Source organism: Opisthocomus hoazin, chromosome 4 (assembly GCF_030867145.1).
Source record: "Opisthocomus hoazin isolate bOpiHoa1 chromosome 4, bOpiHoa1.hap1, whole genome shotgun sequence".
Lineage (NCBI taxonomy): Eukaryota > Metazoa > Chordata > Aves > Opisthocomiformes > Opisthocomidae > Opisthocomus > Opisthocomus hoazin.
Window position 1 is genome coordinate 70617853 of NC_134417.1, and position 17166 is coordinate 70635018.

Here is a 17166-nt window from a genome sequence, read left to right on the forward strand (position 1 = left end):
CTGGGGTTAAATATTTCATTTGCAGTTGGAGATCACAGAGTTAAAATTGGTAATGAATATGCCAAAGTAATTTAAGACATAAGTACCTCTTTGGAGTGAATGCAAAGCATTAAACAAACTTTGTATTTTTATACAGATTAATGCGCTTCAAGCAAAAGAGATTTAAGTATAATTATTCAAACAAATCGATACCAAAAGCGAAAGTTTATTTAAACAAAGGTCCATGCTGGTAGAACTCTTTTAAAGCTGGTTCAATGCTTGTTTCAAGTAAACAGCTGTAACAGCGCAGGCAGACTTCCCTTTTGAACTTCTATAGTTTGCTCTGCGAACAATAAACTTGTTTCGGTCAAGAGTGTACGAAGACTTCGCTGCCATCTAATACTTGGTGTCCGAGAGGCTGAAGGGAAAACTTTACTTTCAAATACACAAAGCCAAATTACTACTGCTGCATTTTGAAAAATGACTTCTGTATACAAACTCTTAACACGTCCCGTGAGAAAATGTTAAGTAACCTAAACTCAATTTGATTTCTAAATGGAGTCTAAAATTATTTCCCACGTAATTGAAATAAGCCATATACTGTTGTATGTAAAGTAGATGGCAGCTATAACCACTACAAGACTGAAAACATACCACATCGTAACTTTCGAGTTTCCTTTAGTTTTACTGAGGACTACAAACAGTTTCGTAATGAGACAATTGTAGGAAGGAAAGGGAATAGTGGTGCAATTCAGACAATCAAAACCAACAGCCTAGGAATTTACTTGGTGCTCCATATTTTAAGCAAAAGTCAGTACACTACTGTAGAAGAAAGCATAAAATGCCTTAACTGAGTTACTTCCTTGTTCCTTAAAGATGGAATTTACATGTTGTAGTTTTCAGAGATCTGCTAATCCTGGCTTCCAGTGCCATCAGATAGCTAGTTCTGTATTTTGCATTTACTTGGAAGTGACTTTAGTTCATGGTACCAACTACGAAGGGCGGTGGTAGCAATGATTCTGTAGTCGTGATGTGCCCTGAAGTTTCAACAAAACTAAGACACACAATGCCAAAACTTTTTACTTCCCTGGCTGAGGGCGGCAAGAAGAGGCGAGGTTTTCTTGCCTTTTCAGTCCTTCATACATGTCCTTTGTTTTGGATGCATAAAACTTTGAAGGCATGCTAGCACGAGGGTATTTAATTCCCGTGCTGGTGTAACTGTAGCATTTAAATCGTAGCCTTTAAACAGAGCATGAGGATTAGCTTTGGTAAAGAACATAAGTGCAGCAATCGTCTTTCAAGCACACTGCTGCCTGCCCAGGTCGATAGCTCTCTTCAGGGATTTGTGTCCCCGACGCAGATAGGAAGTTACTCTGGGAAAGAAATTAAAAAACTGGTGGGGAGGGTGGTGGAGTGAGCCTTACGTTTGCCAGTCTATGTGAAACCTTCTGTCAGGTTTTGAGGAGTCTTACCTGGTAGCTGCTCATAGTGAGCCTAATGCACAGACAGGTTCAACCTTGCAAATACCAGAAGAGCCTCTCTCCTGTTGAGCTGCTGACAGTGGCACCCACAGGGATAATAACCTTCCATTAAGTACCTGCTTAGGAACCGAGAGCCAGTTGCCACAATTTCCACCTCCTGAGTAACTGTCCTATTGCGCGGGTGCAGGCTGGGACACCTTCAAGATTGACAGCCGCTTGACGCCATGATACTTCAGCAAAGCACTTGAGGTGAAGAGCATGGCTAGCCAAGACATCTGAGTGCTCCACAGGGACAGAAGAGGCCACGCTGGATTACCCAGCTGTCAGGTAGCACACACAGGCTCACGAACAGAACCCCCCCAGGAACTGCCCAGCACTCAGGCTGAGGTGCCCGCTTCCCTGGTGCTCTCTGCCCCCCCTAAGTTTTCTCTCTTGGCTACAGCACTGCACAGCTTCTACAGGAGCTCAACTCTGCCCTCTTTCCCTCAGTTAACAACCATCCTGAGCCAGAAAACAAGACAGAGAAGCTCACCCCTGGGATTCAGAAGCAAATGGCACTGTTTTCCCAGAAGGTGGCCCAAGAGTGGCCACACTCCTTCCTCCACGTGCAATTGCCCCAAGATCAGGGCAGAAAGCCAGGCTGCAGGGAACCCAGGTTCAAGTCTGTCCTCTACCTGGACGTATTTGGTCCCATCGTGGCCTCAGTGCTTTCCCAAACAATAGTACTGGGGAGGATTTGCCTTCTGATTTCAGAGAGGAGAGGAGACTAGAAAATGTCTGCCTACCACTTCTTCCGCTTGCACTTTTTTGAGGGGAGGGAAGGCAGAGAACATGAGCTTATCTTTCACCTGGCATTCAAGCCCACCCATCCGGATGAGGGGGGGCTGGGCCAGGACCATTATTTAGCAAGGAACTGCCTTAGCCACGAGGACAGAGCTACGCCCTGCTGTCCCACCTCACGTTGGGCAGCAGCTGAGCGAAGACTGCCAAGGCTCTGCCTTTAGAGCTGAAGCAGAACGCACTGAGCCCCTTGATGAACCACCTCCTCCTCCTCATCCCAGCGGGCTCCAATGCAAATGCCCAGCCAGGAAGGCATCTTCTTGCCTTTTGAGAGTTAAGAACTTCAGTCTTGAATGGAGTTGAGATTAAATCCTACTTGTTACCTCAGTTATCACTACCATCGATTACATTTTCAGGCACTTAATTCTGCTCAGACCTCACACAAGGAGTCCAAGCTCCCTCTGCACCATCATCTGTTACGACTGCTACTGGCAGACAGGCATCAGAGTGGCCAAAGTTGTAAAGCCCAACTGCACCACTGGATGTCTGAAAGGTCTCCTCTGAAGCCCTTTTAAATTCATGAGGTCCCGAGCTGGTGCACGCCCAGGGGTCAGACAAACCACGTTCAATCCCTTCCTTTGTTCAAAGGAGGTTGAATGCTTTAATCACAGAGCTATAACGCGATAAGGGAAAATATTTATCACTGTCTCTACGGCAGAATCCTCTCACCACATTTCAACAGGAAAAAGAAACCAAACCACAAACCATTCACACATTGGAAAGGGCACGGGAAGAAAGAAAACCCCCACTGCTATAAGGAGGTGGGTAGGGCTAGCAGTTACGAAGAACAGACAAATTCATCTTCATCTAAATTGAAGTTTTCAGGTACAGAATTCAACTTTCAGCAAAAGCTGCTGTCAGAATTACAGGCATGTGTAAAAGGAGAGTTTAGACATTTGCATTTCATGAGATACTCAAGTCAACATTCAAAAGATGCTCACAGCACAGAGGCTCCACTACCACAATTTGGCACTTTCAGCTAGAACAGTTCCTTACTGCAGATTTTCCCGGTGCTCACGTTACTGCAGCATCCGTGAGCTGAAAGAACTGCTATCATATCTAGCTATGACGGTAGGCTGGAATGCATGTACAGCACTTCAGAAGCCGCTCTGGTTGCCGAGCATTCATGAGGGAGTTAAAACAGCTCCCTGCAACAACAAAGATCAGCCCTCCTGCATTTCAAGAAGCGCAGGACAGAGACTTCCAAGGACTGAGGGTAGAGCATTTCTCTTCTGCTTACTAGCCACGTATATAGCGAAACTTCTTGTTCCAAAGTCAGGATAAAAACAGTACCAGGAACATTTTATGAATACGTATTTACACAAGATACTTTTCATTAGAATTACAGACTTCATAGGAAATCAAAGTAGACAAAGGAGTATGTGCAATTTCGCAGAAGCGTTGAAAACATTCAAACTATAAATATCCTGATAGCACTACTAAAATTCTTAGTTTTACACACAGGCTGATGGTATTCTACTGAGGAAAAACTAAGGTTTTGTGCCACAACTGTAAATTAAGTACAGTAATGTATTATCATTCCGGCAACATAGATATAACACTTGCACTGAACAGTGCGATACTGTTAAATCAATCCACTGATCTATTGAAGATCAAAGTACAAATCTGTAATTTTATTGATTTGGCAGCGTTGCTTATGGAGAAACAAATGCACTAGTTAAACACCAGTACATTGTCATACTGCTCCAGTTACAAAAACATCCAGGACTTTCATAGAGCTACAAACGTATCGTACTTCATGATTTTCCCCCAAAATGATGATATCCACGTGAAGTAAATAAGCAAAGATACTCAAGTTTGTATCCTTCATTCTGTTACACTGACAAACATACACCACCACTTAATAAATAGAAATGCAGCAGTTCATCCACATAATAGCAAATATTTTTGTACCCTAATCCACCACTGAAGTTCAGTTTGTACAAAACAGTCTTTTCTACAGAGTGGAAAAAAAAATACCTTCTTCTCATCAAGGTGCAAGCTAAGCTTTGAAACTTAAATGAATGTGCTTTTATTCTTTTCATGGACAATAAAAGAGTTTCGTGGACCTTCTGATCTATCTGAAAATGCATAAATTTGGTCACATATGGATGTCTTCTTTGTTCAGGTTTAATGGAGTATTTCAGTATCACTGATGTTGTGCTTTTACTCCTCTTGAACAATACCGTTGCAAGAGCTATGGAGATCAAATTAACTTAAACGATGACCTCAGAGTTCTAGAAATGTAAGTGTCCTCATTGTAACACAAGACCGACCTAAAGGAAGAAGAGAAATATAGTATTTTAGTTCAAATATGGCAATAAATCTAAACATCATTAGTTTTCTGCACCCCAGTTATGGATTTTAAATATGACCAACTAAAAAAGTTATTTTAAAACTTCTGCCCATGCTGGCTAGTGTAGATTAATGTACCATTATACCTAACAGAATTCAGAAGCTCTTTTTTTTTCCCTTACCTTTTCAGATTCCATGCCAGGACACCTCCAGTTGTACAAATAATACTGCAAATTTCCATCTCCAATCCCAAACTTGAGTTTTTCCAGGAATGTTTTGTTTTCCATTAAATCTAGTGCATTGAACACATCAAATCCTTTCTGGCAATAGCAAAACATTTTTTAAATTTTACTTTGAAGAGTTTCAAATGACACACAAACGATACTTTACACAGTGGCATACAATATCCAAAAGACTAGGCTAATTAAGCGGGGAAAAAAGACAAGGGAATAAATCTTGCGTTATAATTAGATAAACATACAAAGTAATTTTCCTAATAGAAAGTGAAGTATAAGTCACAACCTTGCCTGAAGATTATCTCCAAAGGCTAGGAATCTTAAAGCCACTTTCAGGGGTAAAGGTCTGAGGAGTCCCTGAAGCATTACCCATTATTTTATCCTTATAGATACGCATTTTTACAGTTGCACACAGTGTTTTGACACACATAGCCTACTCCAGCTAAAGCTGCATAAATACAGCTAATGGTGTTTTTCAGCCATTTATCCCTGTTAACGATAAACATCATATTTTTGTGATTTGGTCCTTTTCTGAAATGCCATTGTCTTTAGAATTCTCATCTTTCACATTAGTCTCCCTCCCCTACTCATGCACCCTCTACCAACTCCTCTTTTCATCAGCCTCCCAAGTTCATCACTCAAAGGGTGATTTTGCTCTCAGAACAGCCACGTAGCCGAATTAGTCTCAGGGTTTTGTGTGGCAACACAAACATACTCAAATCCCAACTCACTCTGAACTGTTAACAAGCAACATAAAACCAAGGTCAGTTAAGCCATCGCAGTGACAATCATTATGTATGAATAGCTGAATTTGCTTGGGGGTCTGGATATATAGTAAGTTTATTTATGTGCAATTAACTTCAAGGGAGTCTGACCTAAGATCTTGGAGTCTTAACAGCACAAAGGCAATGCACCTACAGGACTTTCTATACTCTAAGATAAAAATAAATTACAAAACAATAACGCTCAGTTACTTAAGCACAAGAAGGCGGTAAGGAATATTCTTTACTCAGTATAAAAACCAGAGGTATTTTTTTTTTCCTTTTAAATAAGCACTCCATATTAGGAAAAAAAAGAGATTGAAGAAAAAGAGCATTTTAAGCTCTCCATCAGTTTCGGACTATTTAAAAGAAAGTCGCAAAGCACAGACAATGAGTTTAGTAAGGTTCCCACTACCTCACACAATGATCATTCTGTGTGCAGATGATGGTATGCTAAGTTAAATGTGCTGTGAAAAACACAAAAACAAGACAAATAAGGTGGCAAGGATTTGACACTTGGCAACTAAAGAGTAAATGTTGAATATTCCAAGTTAGTAATAGACAGTAACAGAAATCTCAGAAAGCAGGAAGGGAAGCGGGAGAGAACAGAGACACACTGTACATACAGACACATTAGTGAAGCTCTGCAATTAAGCACTCAAAATTCAAATAAATGATAAAGTCTATAGATGTAGTTTTAATTCAGTATCTAAACATTAGCAGATTAGGTTCAGGTTAGTATCTTCTGAAAGATATCAAAAAGTTCCTGTTCAAAGATACTTGCACCACAGCTCTGCCAGACCATTAGAGCAGACTCAGAAGTGAGCTTCTTCCCTGTTGATAAGCTTTCTCCTGTTCTAGAGCTAGAAAGTTAGTGTCAGCTTCAACAATAAAATACACAGGGTTTTGGGGGGATTATCCTGCTGCAAAATCCCACACTCTCCGTGCAGAATACACGGAACCTAAGTGCATTAACTCCAAATTTTGGGTTTTGCTTTGGAGTTCAGGCATTTTGTCCTATAATTGCGAAGATTTTACTAGATTTAGTTCTAAACTAATTTTATATCGTGCAATATGAAGATAAAAATCAACATTAAATTGACACGCAAACCCTGAAAGCAATTTGCTGAGTTGAATTCATACCTCAAAAACGCATTCTCTGGGAATAAAAGTACAGAAAGGTCTGTGGTGGGTTGTCCCCAGCCAAGAGCCAAACACGCACCCAGCTTTTTCTCACTCCTCTCCCATGGGATGGGGAGAAAATAGAAGGAAGTCAAGACAACTTGTGAATCAAAATAATGGCAGTTTAACAGAGAAAGCAAAAGCTGCACACACACGCAAAGCAAAAAGAGGAATCCATTCACTACTTCCCATCAGCAAGCAGATGTCAAGCCACTTCCTGGAAAGCAAGGTCTCCGTGTGCATAGTGGTTTTTTGGGAAGATAAATGCCATAACCAGGAGCATCCCCCCATCCTCCTCCTTTCCTTCAGACTTTATCGTGGAGCACAACATCATATGGTGTGGGATATCCCTTTGGTCAGCTGGGGTCACCTGTCCTGGCTGTGTCCCCTCCCAGCTTGTTGCCCACCCTCAGCCTACTCGCTGGGGGTGAACGAGAGAAAGCCTTGAGGCTGTGCCAGCACTGTTCAGCAACAGCCAAAACACTGGCATGTTGTATTTGTGACTAAAACAGGGCTGACAAGTGAAGCACCATATGGCCTGCTAGGAAGAAAGTTAACTCCATCCCAGCCAGACCCAGTACATTTGTAAACAAAAGCTTTGAATAGGAGTGCATTTATAATTTCTCTTCCCTTGCCCCACCTCTCCTCATCTAAAAGTCCAAGTGCTGGATCTGCAAATGTAATTAGGCATGTAACGATGCAGACAGGCCCAGCAGGTACTCTGGATATCCACAGGCATCTAAATAGCAGTATTCTAATTGTATGATGATCCATTTAAAATAAAAGAATCACACATCACATTCAGAGAGAAATGCAGACAGAGGAAGGTGCAAAGCCTTGCGGTTAGACCACGTAACTGCTTCCTCACCTTTTCCATCCGTGGCCTAGAGAACGGCCAGCCACTTAGCTCCCTACGCCACACTTCAAATGGAGACCAATGTTTACTCCTTTTTCCACTTTGACTTTTAAGAATAAGTAGTACTAGTATTTTTAGCCACTTCTGAAAATTATACTAGCCACCTTCCTGTATCTTCATGTATCTTAACACCTTTCAAAGTCTGTCTCTGAACTTCTTTTGGTATTATTGTGGAGGCTGAATAATGGGGTTCTGTATTCCCCATGATTATCCAGGAGTTTTCCTTGCCAAACAGTTATTCAGGTCCATACTGCTTATAGGTCAGCAGGCTGCAGCAAGCAGTTCACGTCATCGATACCAGCTCAGCTGCAGCGCTGCATGAACATGGCTGAGACAGACAAGCTGAAGACTATGTGGTTGCTTTCGCAGCCTGAAGTCTGAACCGATACAGCCTTTGCAAACCAGCACTGGCTTCACACAGGATTCATACTGGCTTCATACAGGATCAACGCAGAAATCCCTGTGCCACATGCAGTGCAGACGGCTCTGAGCACGGTCAGCTGGAGCACAGCTGGCGTTTTGCTTGCACTGAGCACTCATCTGGTTGGTGTAACACCATGAGCACTGCGGCAGCAACACTTCGGCTGGGAGGGGCAAGCTACAAGCATGAGGAGCAGAAAACATGCCTATGCTCTGCAGCATGTTGGGAATGCTTGCTAGAATGGATACCACAGACTGCATGAAGCCTGTGCAGTGCTGTGAAATGCTGAACAGGTCTCTGAGAATTCATTTGGGGTGCTGGGATGTGCAGCTCCATACCACAGACTACGCTGCCATTGGTGTTTTCACTGCACTCCCATGAAACCCCGATGAGTAAGGGCCAAGCGTTAGTTTTTCATCAGACTGCACTGACACAATTCTTATGTTTAAAAACTTCATTTATAGTCTCTTCCATTCAACTAAACCATCTATCAATGTAATTCCATGCACAAAGGTGTGCTTAAAAGCTACAACATGACATCTACAGAGCTTTACAGGCAGCAACTAGTAACAAGATAAAATGATAAACCTTGCACAAATAAGGTTTTACGCTTTGTAGAAATAAAAAAAAAAGTTTTAACAAACAAACAAAATGTATTTAATAGAACTTATTAACTCATCCCCAAGGGAAACTATCTCAGTAATACTTTCTATTCTTCTAATACTTAGTGAATATGGTCACCAGTGTGCTCTTGGATGTTCACACAGTTTAAGCTATGGCAAACACTTGATCTTCATGCACTTGTCATTTCCTAGCATCACTCAAAGTAAAAATGAAAAACAAGCAGAGTGTTTTATATTTTAATATATATATTGTATATGTGTCATCAACTGCACCCTGCACTTTAGACGCTAAAAGAAAACAAGAATGCAATGGCATGGGTAAATTGCTGCCAGTTCTTACCTTGCCACCACTCCTAAAAATATTTTTGTGAAAGAGCAGGAAAAAAAACCTCCACAACTTACCAATTTAGCTATAATGAGTGCATCATTCATTAAGTCCAAGAGGGGGGTCTCTGTATGAATATTGTAAAAGGAATAGGCAGCTTTGAGGCTTTTATGAACAGGATGGTGCATCACTGTTGAAGGTAATGTGTAGAAACTCAGGAAGTCTGTTAATACACCATTTGAGCCCTACAAAAAAAAAAAAAGGCAATTAATAAGAAGTAACCGCTCAGTTGTTGGTTAGGTTAACATGGCAGTTCTACAGAAAGTGAGTAATAAATGCAGCACAGTTTTGCACACCGTTAAGTATTATAGTATAACAGGTAATCCTGGCTAAGATTTGAAGAAACTGAATTCTTGCCAAGGATTTACCTATACATCAAACCAAGACTAAAGCATGAAATGGTCACTTCAGAAAAGAAAACTTTTATATTTTTCTAGTCTATTACACCAATAACATTTTGACAACCAAGTGCCAAATCATTTCAGTTTGTTTCCCAAGCTTAGCCTGCTATAAACAAAGCACACTTCCAAAAAAGTATAGAATTTTTTTTTGAATGACTGGTGCCCATTATTTTGAGCTCAATGAGGGACCTCACATGGATCCTTAAATTGATAGTACTTCTACAGTAAAAAGTAAAAGAGTTGAACCCACCACATGCCAAGAAAGCTATTGTCTTAGAGCAGGTACAGATTCTGTAGTAGAGAGAAACTAACAACAAATAACAGAAAAGTTATTAAGTCACTCACTAAATTCAGAAAGGATGATGAAAATACTAATTCAAGAATTATGCAGACTATGTTAATGGTTTAGCTCTGCACATTACAAAGAAGACTCAAAAATCTGACAGTACCTCCTCCACGTCACACCGGTCTTAAAAAGATTTTAAGCACTAACAAACCTACGTTTTGTATAGTGAAAAACCAGTTCAAGAGACAGTGTCAAACAAGCAAGTGAAGACTGTGCTGTTCAGTTAAAATGGCACTGTCAGTGGAACACTCCTGCTGATCCTGGTGCTTGTGGACTCTTCTGTAGGGTGTGACTCACCAACAAAGCCAAAAAACAACCCAAGGAGTGTGGGCAGAAAGAAGAGGGGGTGGAGAAAGAAGGAGGGATAATAAATCAAATTAGGCCATGGAAGAGTCCAATGAGCACTACACCCACGATAAAGTAAGTAGAAAGCTAAGCTTGGACAATGGCAACCGATGAGCAGGACCTCTCATCTCCAGCAGCAGTAAGTTTCTAAGTGCAGCTGAGACTCCTGCACAAATTCAGGTTGCAGTGTGGGGACACTGAGCTTCACAACCTACAGTTTCTGTGAGGAGCTGGTAGGTTTAAGCATGTCAGTGCTGACCATTTTCAAATAACCTTATAATTTTAAACAAAGTAATACACTATCTAAATACAATGTTTACGACTGATTTAGCATGGATGCAAAGGGAAGAGTATATCTTTCTCCATTAGCTTTATCGCAGCTATTCCAACCATGCCTTGGAGATTCCCAATCCAAACGCAACCATAGAATGGTAAGGGTTGGAAGGGACCTAAAAGATCATCTGGTTCCAACCCCCTGATAATAATAATCATCCCGCAATAATAATCATCATCATCCTGCACTGTTTATTTTGCCAGAAGCGTTGTGATCGACAGGTTGAAGGGTGGGAGTGGTAGGGTGGGGAAGGAAGAGTAAGTAGTAGGAAAAGATGATGCTCTCCATCTTGTTAGTGGACAAGGATTATAATTTTCAAGATAACAGAACACCTAGCTGACAGCAACTCATGACAGCACCAAGAGACGTTAACTTTTACTTCTCTATTTTACATATACTCATGCATATACATATATATACACACAAATTCATACACATATATACACACACACTCTTTTACTGGAAAAAAATATATTTTACTGAAGCAGATCGTCAAAAAACGTAATTCCCTCAGCAGATGCCCCTAAAATTGGTTTTAAAAATAAAGAACTTTGAACTGGTGTATGGCAAAATCTTAGACATCTGAGAGAATAATATTGAATTCAAAACAAATCCTTATCTCAGTCATTGTGGCATTTTTCCTTTTTTCTAGAAAAGGAGATTTGAAGACCACTGCTTATTACCATGTCATACCTCTATGGAAAAAGATTGAGAAATGCAGGTGGAAGGGTAATTTTTAAAATATGTGAGGTTCTTTGCTGTAATATTTCCAAGATAGTGACATTCTGAGATTTCAAAAATTATTCTTTAACATATCCTGTTATAAAAACACTGCAGTTTCTTTAAAATATCCTGTTATAAGAGCACTGCAGTTTATCACAGCCAAACATTTTCTCATTATCAGAATCCAATACAAAGAACAAAGCCTGGAATCATTATATCAAACTCTACCTATAGCACACACTTTTCATATTGTCCACATTTCAAAAACTTGATGCTGATACGAATTTTTGTAAGTGGCATTCACATACACATTCATGAAGTAGTTAGGGCATGTTTTACCTCTACTACGTAAGTGTCAATAATATGATCCCGAGGCAGGAACCAGTGGGCTACCTCTTCTTCATCCATCACAGGAGCAAGATTAAACTGTTTCAAGTATGTGTTGATTAATTCTTGTACTGCTTTAGTATCTTTTTGTTCCATTGGTCTCAAACCTGAAGTCTTTGTGGCCTTATTGTAACAAAAGAAAAATAATGTTAACATGTTAAAACTGCATACGCAGCAAAGGCTGAAAGTAGGTTGCAGAGTCACTCCACTCGCTATAATGCATTCATTATTAGCCTACTTTACCCCAGCCACCTAATTCATTATGCTATTTTACAAACGGCTTTCAATCAGAATTCCCTCTCTTCTAATTATTGAGACAGTCTGGGGCACTTCAGTCTTTATATTTCATTACTGAAACTACTTTATTTCTCCAGAGAAGGAGATACCATTGCCAACAGCCTAGACTTCATGCATTTTGTATTATTATTATTTTTTTTTAGGTCAGTCTTTTTTTCTTATATTCTTCTAAACTACCTCAAGCCCAGACAGAGTAACAAAACATAAAGCAACTTGCATATCAGAGGCCAGTCTGAAGACAAGAACACTTGCGATTCAAACTTATGAAAATTACAGTCAAGCTATAAACAAAAGTCAGCTGATAAAGTTTAACTAGAAATTCTTAACAAAAAACCTCCACCTGTTCTCACTTGCAGACTCCCTTGCCAACTCAACTTTCTATAGAGGCACAACTGCTCTTCTGTTAACAAGAAAGCATCTCATAACTTACAGCTGCCTGAAATTGAAAACCTACAGTATTTTAACAAATAAAGTTATTTATCTGACTTTAAACACCAGAAGAGGGGAAAAAATTGCTTTCCAATACTATGCAATTAATGTTTAAACATGCAAAAAAGTGATTAAAATCTTCTCCCCAGCTTTTGTTAACTTTCCTGAATACTTTCTTTCAAGGAGGCTAAGGCTCTTTCTCTTCAGAGCTCGTTTATCCTGCTTCGTCTGTCTGAGCTATGTACTTGGGCATGTATCACGTTGATCATGGCAAAGTCAATTGCAAGAGGAGCCAGGTAGAGACTCAATTAGTGGAAGCCTGAAATTAGTGTAGCTGATTATGCTCTGCTCAAAAGGCATTAATCTGAGGGAGGTATTTATTCACATACTCTGGGAGTCAGCAGCCAAATTGATGTGCTTCTTACCACACCTCTGGGCTGTGTCTTACATTTTAGTCTTCCCGCTTTCCTGAGCAGCCTGGGACTACGGGTTGCCTCCACAACAGCACATCATCTACATTTTAAAATGCCCCTGAATCCAGAAGGGTATTCACCTGACTCATCAACACGACATAATTCATTCATAACCTCCTTATGAACTACAATACAAAAAGCTAATTTCGGCTCACTCCAAGCCTTCGTCCCTCTTCTAAAGCCATACACTGAAGCAGGATGGGACGAAAAGCACCTGGGCTGGAACATCTTTATCCCACAGCAAGGCTCAGAATGGCCACCAGTAAATGATTATTTGCAGTCCCAGAAGTGAGGGGAAGCATACAGAACTGGGCTAAAATTTGTTTCTCTGCTCCGCATATCAAGGTGTACTGGCCATATATTCATGGGAGCATCCTGGCTCAGGATCGCAATCAGAAAAAGACATACAGAGACAAACATGCCCCTGGCCTTATTCTAAACACAGCCAAAATTTACCCTTTTCAGAAAACTCCTTGCTCAAGAGATAGAACACTTAAGAAAAAAACTTTATTTTTTGTATTTATAGTTACATGCACAAAAACAGCCTTCAGTGAGGGTGGTATTTATTAATTACAGTATTTTTTTATTTCTGAAAACCTTTCTAATTCAGATTGTTCAAGTGATTAGGAATGATTAATTCCTCTTAAAGGGAGATGAGCTCCCAGGGGCACCACTATTCCAAGGATGCTAAGAAAAGAAGTTGAAACACAAGAAACGTTGTTTGGTGCTGAGGAACAGGACAGTGTGGCCTGAAGGAACAAATTTGTGTGACAGTATTGTTTACGACAACAGCCTGAAACCGACGATAAAGATCCTCAACAGCACTTGAACCCTTTCTCAGGAAAAAAACACCAAGAAAATCCAAAGCACAAGAACTAAAAAAGAAAAAACATTAGCACAAAGATTAAATCTTTATTTTCCACAGGAGAAGCTCCCAAGTCCAATCTAAAAATAAACAAACAGTTTTAAAAGTTGATTTTCAAAGCACCTATCTTCTATTTGCACTTCTCTGTACAGTATGTTTGCCTTAGCTGTATTTTATGAATGAGAAATGATGTATCCTTTGTTTTCTGTAATTTATTTTTCTGTTGAAATATGACTTTCATGATAAGGGAAGATGATCAGGGTACAATTGCTGTTGTTCCTAATGATTCTCTGTAGTTATGCTTTTTGTATTGTATGTAAGATCCTTATTCTTCAAACTATTCTTTTCCTGCAGTGTTTCCATGAGAAACAGTACTAGAGTTGCCACCAAAACCTATATTTGAAATCGTCTACTGCACTTTTTTAGACTATTAAAAATGTCTTCAAGATTTGACAGAAACTATATTTAGCTCTCCAAGATTAAAACCTCATTAATTTGGTTATTAATTCTTGAGCTCTGAAAATTGCTGCCCTGGACGCAAGGGAGAACCTGCACGTGCAGGCCCGGGTAGCAGGCAGGCAGCACAGGAAACAAGTCTCTCTGACAGCAGCAGGAGTTCAGATCAAGCCTTGCTTTACACCAAGGAGTGCTTAGAGTATTACCCATATATTTAAGTAGTAAGAGAACCTGTGCCATCAAGCTAAGTATAACCAACAGATGCAATTCTCCAAAGCCAGATAAATCATTACAAAGTACTACGAGTGAGGAAAAAACTATTTTTTTTAATCAAAAAGGAGGGTTTCTTTACATAAAAAAGGTTGACTGATATGCTACAGGTAAAGGATCTTCTGCAATCCCTCCAAATAGAAAGGTAGCTTTTACAAGCAAAGAAATTGTTTCCAGTCATAGCTTAGACTAGCTTCTACAGGCTATTAATTACAGCAATGAGATTTTTTTAATAGTGCACCTCAGACTACTTACAGTGACTTGCCCTATAATGGAAACACATCCTAAGGCTTTTTGCCAGCCTAACTATTACCTGCAAACATGAGAAAAAATATTTTTAACTAACCTAGCTATGGCAGAACACTTTTTTTTTTTTTGCTAGACCATGCAAATAAACGGCACACAACATTCTGAGGCAGCTTTTGCTGAGCGTGCTCATTGCAGAAGAACAACATTCTCTGACAACAGAAAAAGCTGCGAGTGGAATCAATCCCACTGTACTCAGCCAACTTTCTGATGGACTTCTCTGAGAATTTTAAGACATGAACTGTTAATTTTCTGTTCCAATAATCTTCGATCAGATTAATCATACCAAGAATTGTCTTACGCATCTTCAGCTCAGATCCCATATGCTTATGAAGTCAAGGTCAGGCTTTTAGGTCAAAATGTATATTTTCTCCATATACACATCTACATTTCCAGCAATAGTCTCTTCTGTTTAGCATAGCCCTTAAGGTCTTTTTTCATCAACCAGAGATGTTTTGGGTTTTTGTTTTTTTTGATGTCCTGCATGCACTGCCATTCCATAGAAAAGCCTGTGCTCTCAGAGACAGATGGAAGGTTATTTTGGGCCTCACAATAACTGTGGGGATTCTCTAGAAGTCGTACTGCTTACATCAGGAAGTCTGTAGAGCTTCATTGTTCTTTGTAGAGTCATGTTTCTACTCAAATGCGAAAATTTCACCTCCACCAGTTTTCTGGGATTGAGTGATCGATGCCAATACCTGGAAATAAAATTAATAAAGAGATTAAATAGTATTCGAAGTGTCAGCTTTACTTGCATCCATTTCCCTGTTTTCTCGCATTGCTCCTTCTCTCCAAATTTGTTTCTAAGCAAGTGTGTACTATGTCTGTAAGAAGTCTGTGCAGCAAGAGGTAAGGAAAAGCTATATCCAAACAATAACTTTTAAACAGGCCTGCTATCACCAATTTTGATTCTAAGCAAATGCTTTTTATTACAGAATGAGTAATCACAGGGCTAAACATTTTAGTACTTGTCATAGCCCTGACAATCTCACCATATTTACATGGTAATATCTATTTTCCTCCACAGACAGGACCCTCTGCTCAGGTCTAAGTAGTTTGTTCAACAAGATCTCCTCTTCCTAGGAGATTGTTGTGCAACAGAACATCCCTGGTTACTCTAACACGGCGTGGCTTTTTTTTTTTCCCCATCCTTCCTTACAGAAACTTACAGGATCTTTGGCATTGATAGGTACAAACACAATTTCAAATCAAAAAGTACCCTGTCCACCAGAAGGGCAGACAGCTGAACTAATACTGCTGAACTGAACTTTTCCCAGTATAAATAAAATCCACTCCAAGCAAACAAAATTAAGCTTGATTACACACAACTCTTCTCACATGACAGTTTTCCCATCTTTATCAAAAGCCAGTCAAGTCCTCCTGTCTCCAGGAAAGATGAAAGTATTTCAAAAAAGCAAATCATACAATTCCCAGAAAAGCTCTGTCATCTTTGGCAAGCAACCAGGGAAGTCTCCCAGCAGCGAAACACACCACTTGAAAAACACAGGTATACAATGTTGTCACTGCTAGCATGGCTTCCACCAGAAGGTCAACAGAAACATCTGTTACTCTATTTAAAGGTCGATAAAACAACCCCCAAAATTAGATTTTAGTCTGAGAAGCTGTTTTATCCAAGACTTGGGGGGGGGGGGGGGGAGGAAGATAGATATTAAAAAAAAAAACCCACCCTGACAAACACTGAGGCCCTCAGGTTAGTCAAGGCCACAACATTTAATTTCTTTGGATTTTATGCTTTTACTGTTTCTAGCCAATTATATACAATGTTCTTTAAAATGACTGCTATAGGAACCGATATTATTATGAACATCACCTAGGTTACCTGCAAGTAGCCACAGGTTTGGGGAGTACCACTCCAGCAGTGTAAACAGCCTGAAATATTCCTTCCAGGTTTACTCTTCTGGTTATTTCCCGAATCAGTACAGGTGCTACCCGTTTAGATCTCAATTTCTTATGGACACACAGAAAATTGATTTCTACCATTTTCTTCACACTAAAAGGACATGAAATAGTGGAAAAGTTATAGAAAATATTGCATATTTTCATTTGCATAACTGTATTTTCCATGCTGTGACAGAAGAATTTGAGGTAAAAATAAATTGGCCTGTGCCAAAGTACATCTGCAACAAATACCAATCTATGATATTGCAACTGCAATGGCAAATTGTGCAATATGCAAGCTGTGTCTAAGGTGTTTGCAACCCTCCTTTTTCAGAGCTCTATGAAGACTTAACCACTCGTCTCACTGTAAGATGCAGAATGGCATCTAAGCACATGCTATGTGGTATCATAATACTTTATGATTGTCAGCGTACGAAGACGCTGGCCAAGGAAGTCCAGCTGACTGACTAGCCTTGAAGTGCTTTCCAGTAGGGTCAGAAAATTCTATATCATTAT

At 39.9% G+C, this 17166-nt stretch overlaps 1 protein-coding gene across 1 annotated transcript in view; it reads right to left on the reverse strand.

Annotated features, from left to right (window-relative positions):
* Nucleotides 1-3906: 3906 nt before the first annotated feature.
* The window catches only part of NMT2 (N-myristoyltransferase 2), a 32801-nt gene continuing 19541 nt past the window's right edge, over nucleotides 3907-17166 (reverse strand). The window contains exons 7-12 of the mRNA XM_075419424.1: nucleotides 16592-16762; nucleotides 15341-15449; nucleotides 11608-11778; nucleotides 9137-9304; nucleotides 4778-4915; nucleotides 3907-4576 (exon numbers count right to left, since the gene is read on the reverse strand). Coding sequence (XP_075275539.1) covers nucleotides 4556-4576; nucleotides 4778-4915; nucleotides 9137-9304; nucleotides 11608-11778; nucleotides 15341-15449; nucleotides 16592-16762 — 778 coding nt within the window. The 3' untranslated portion in view covers nucleotides 3907-4555. The remainder of the gene's footprint in view (nucleotides 4577-4777; nucleotides 4916-9136; nucleotides 9305-11607; nucleotides 11779-15340; nucleotides 15450-16591; nucleotides 16763-17166) is intronic.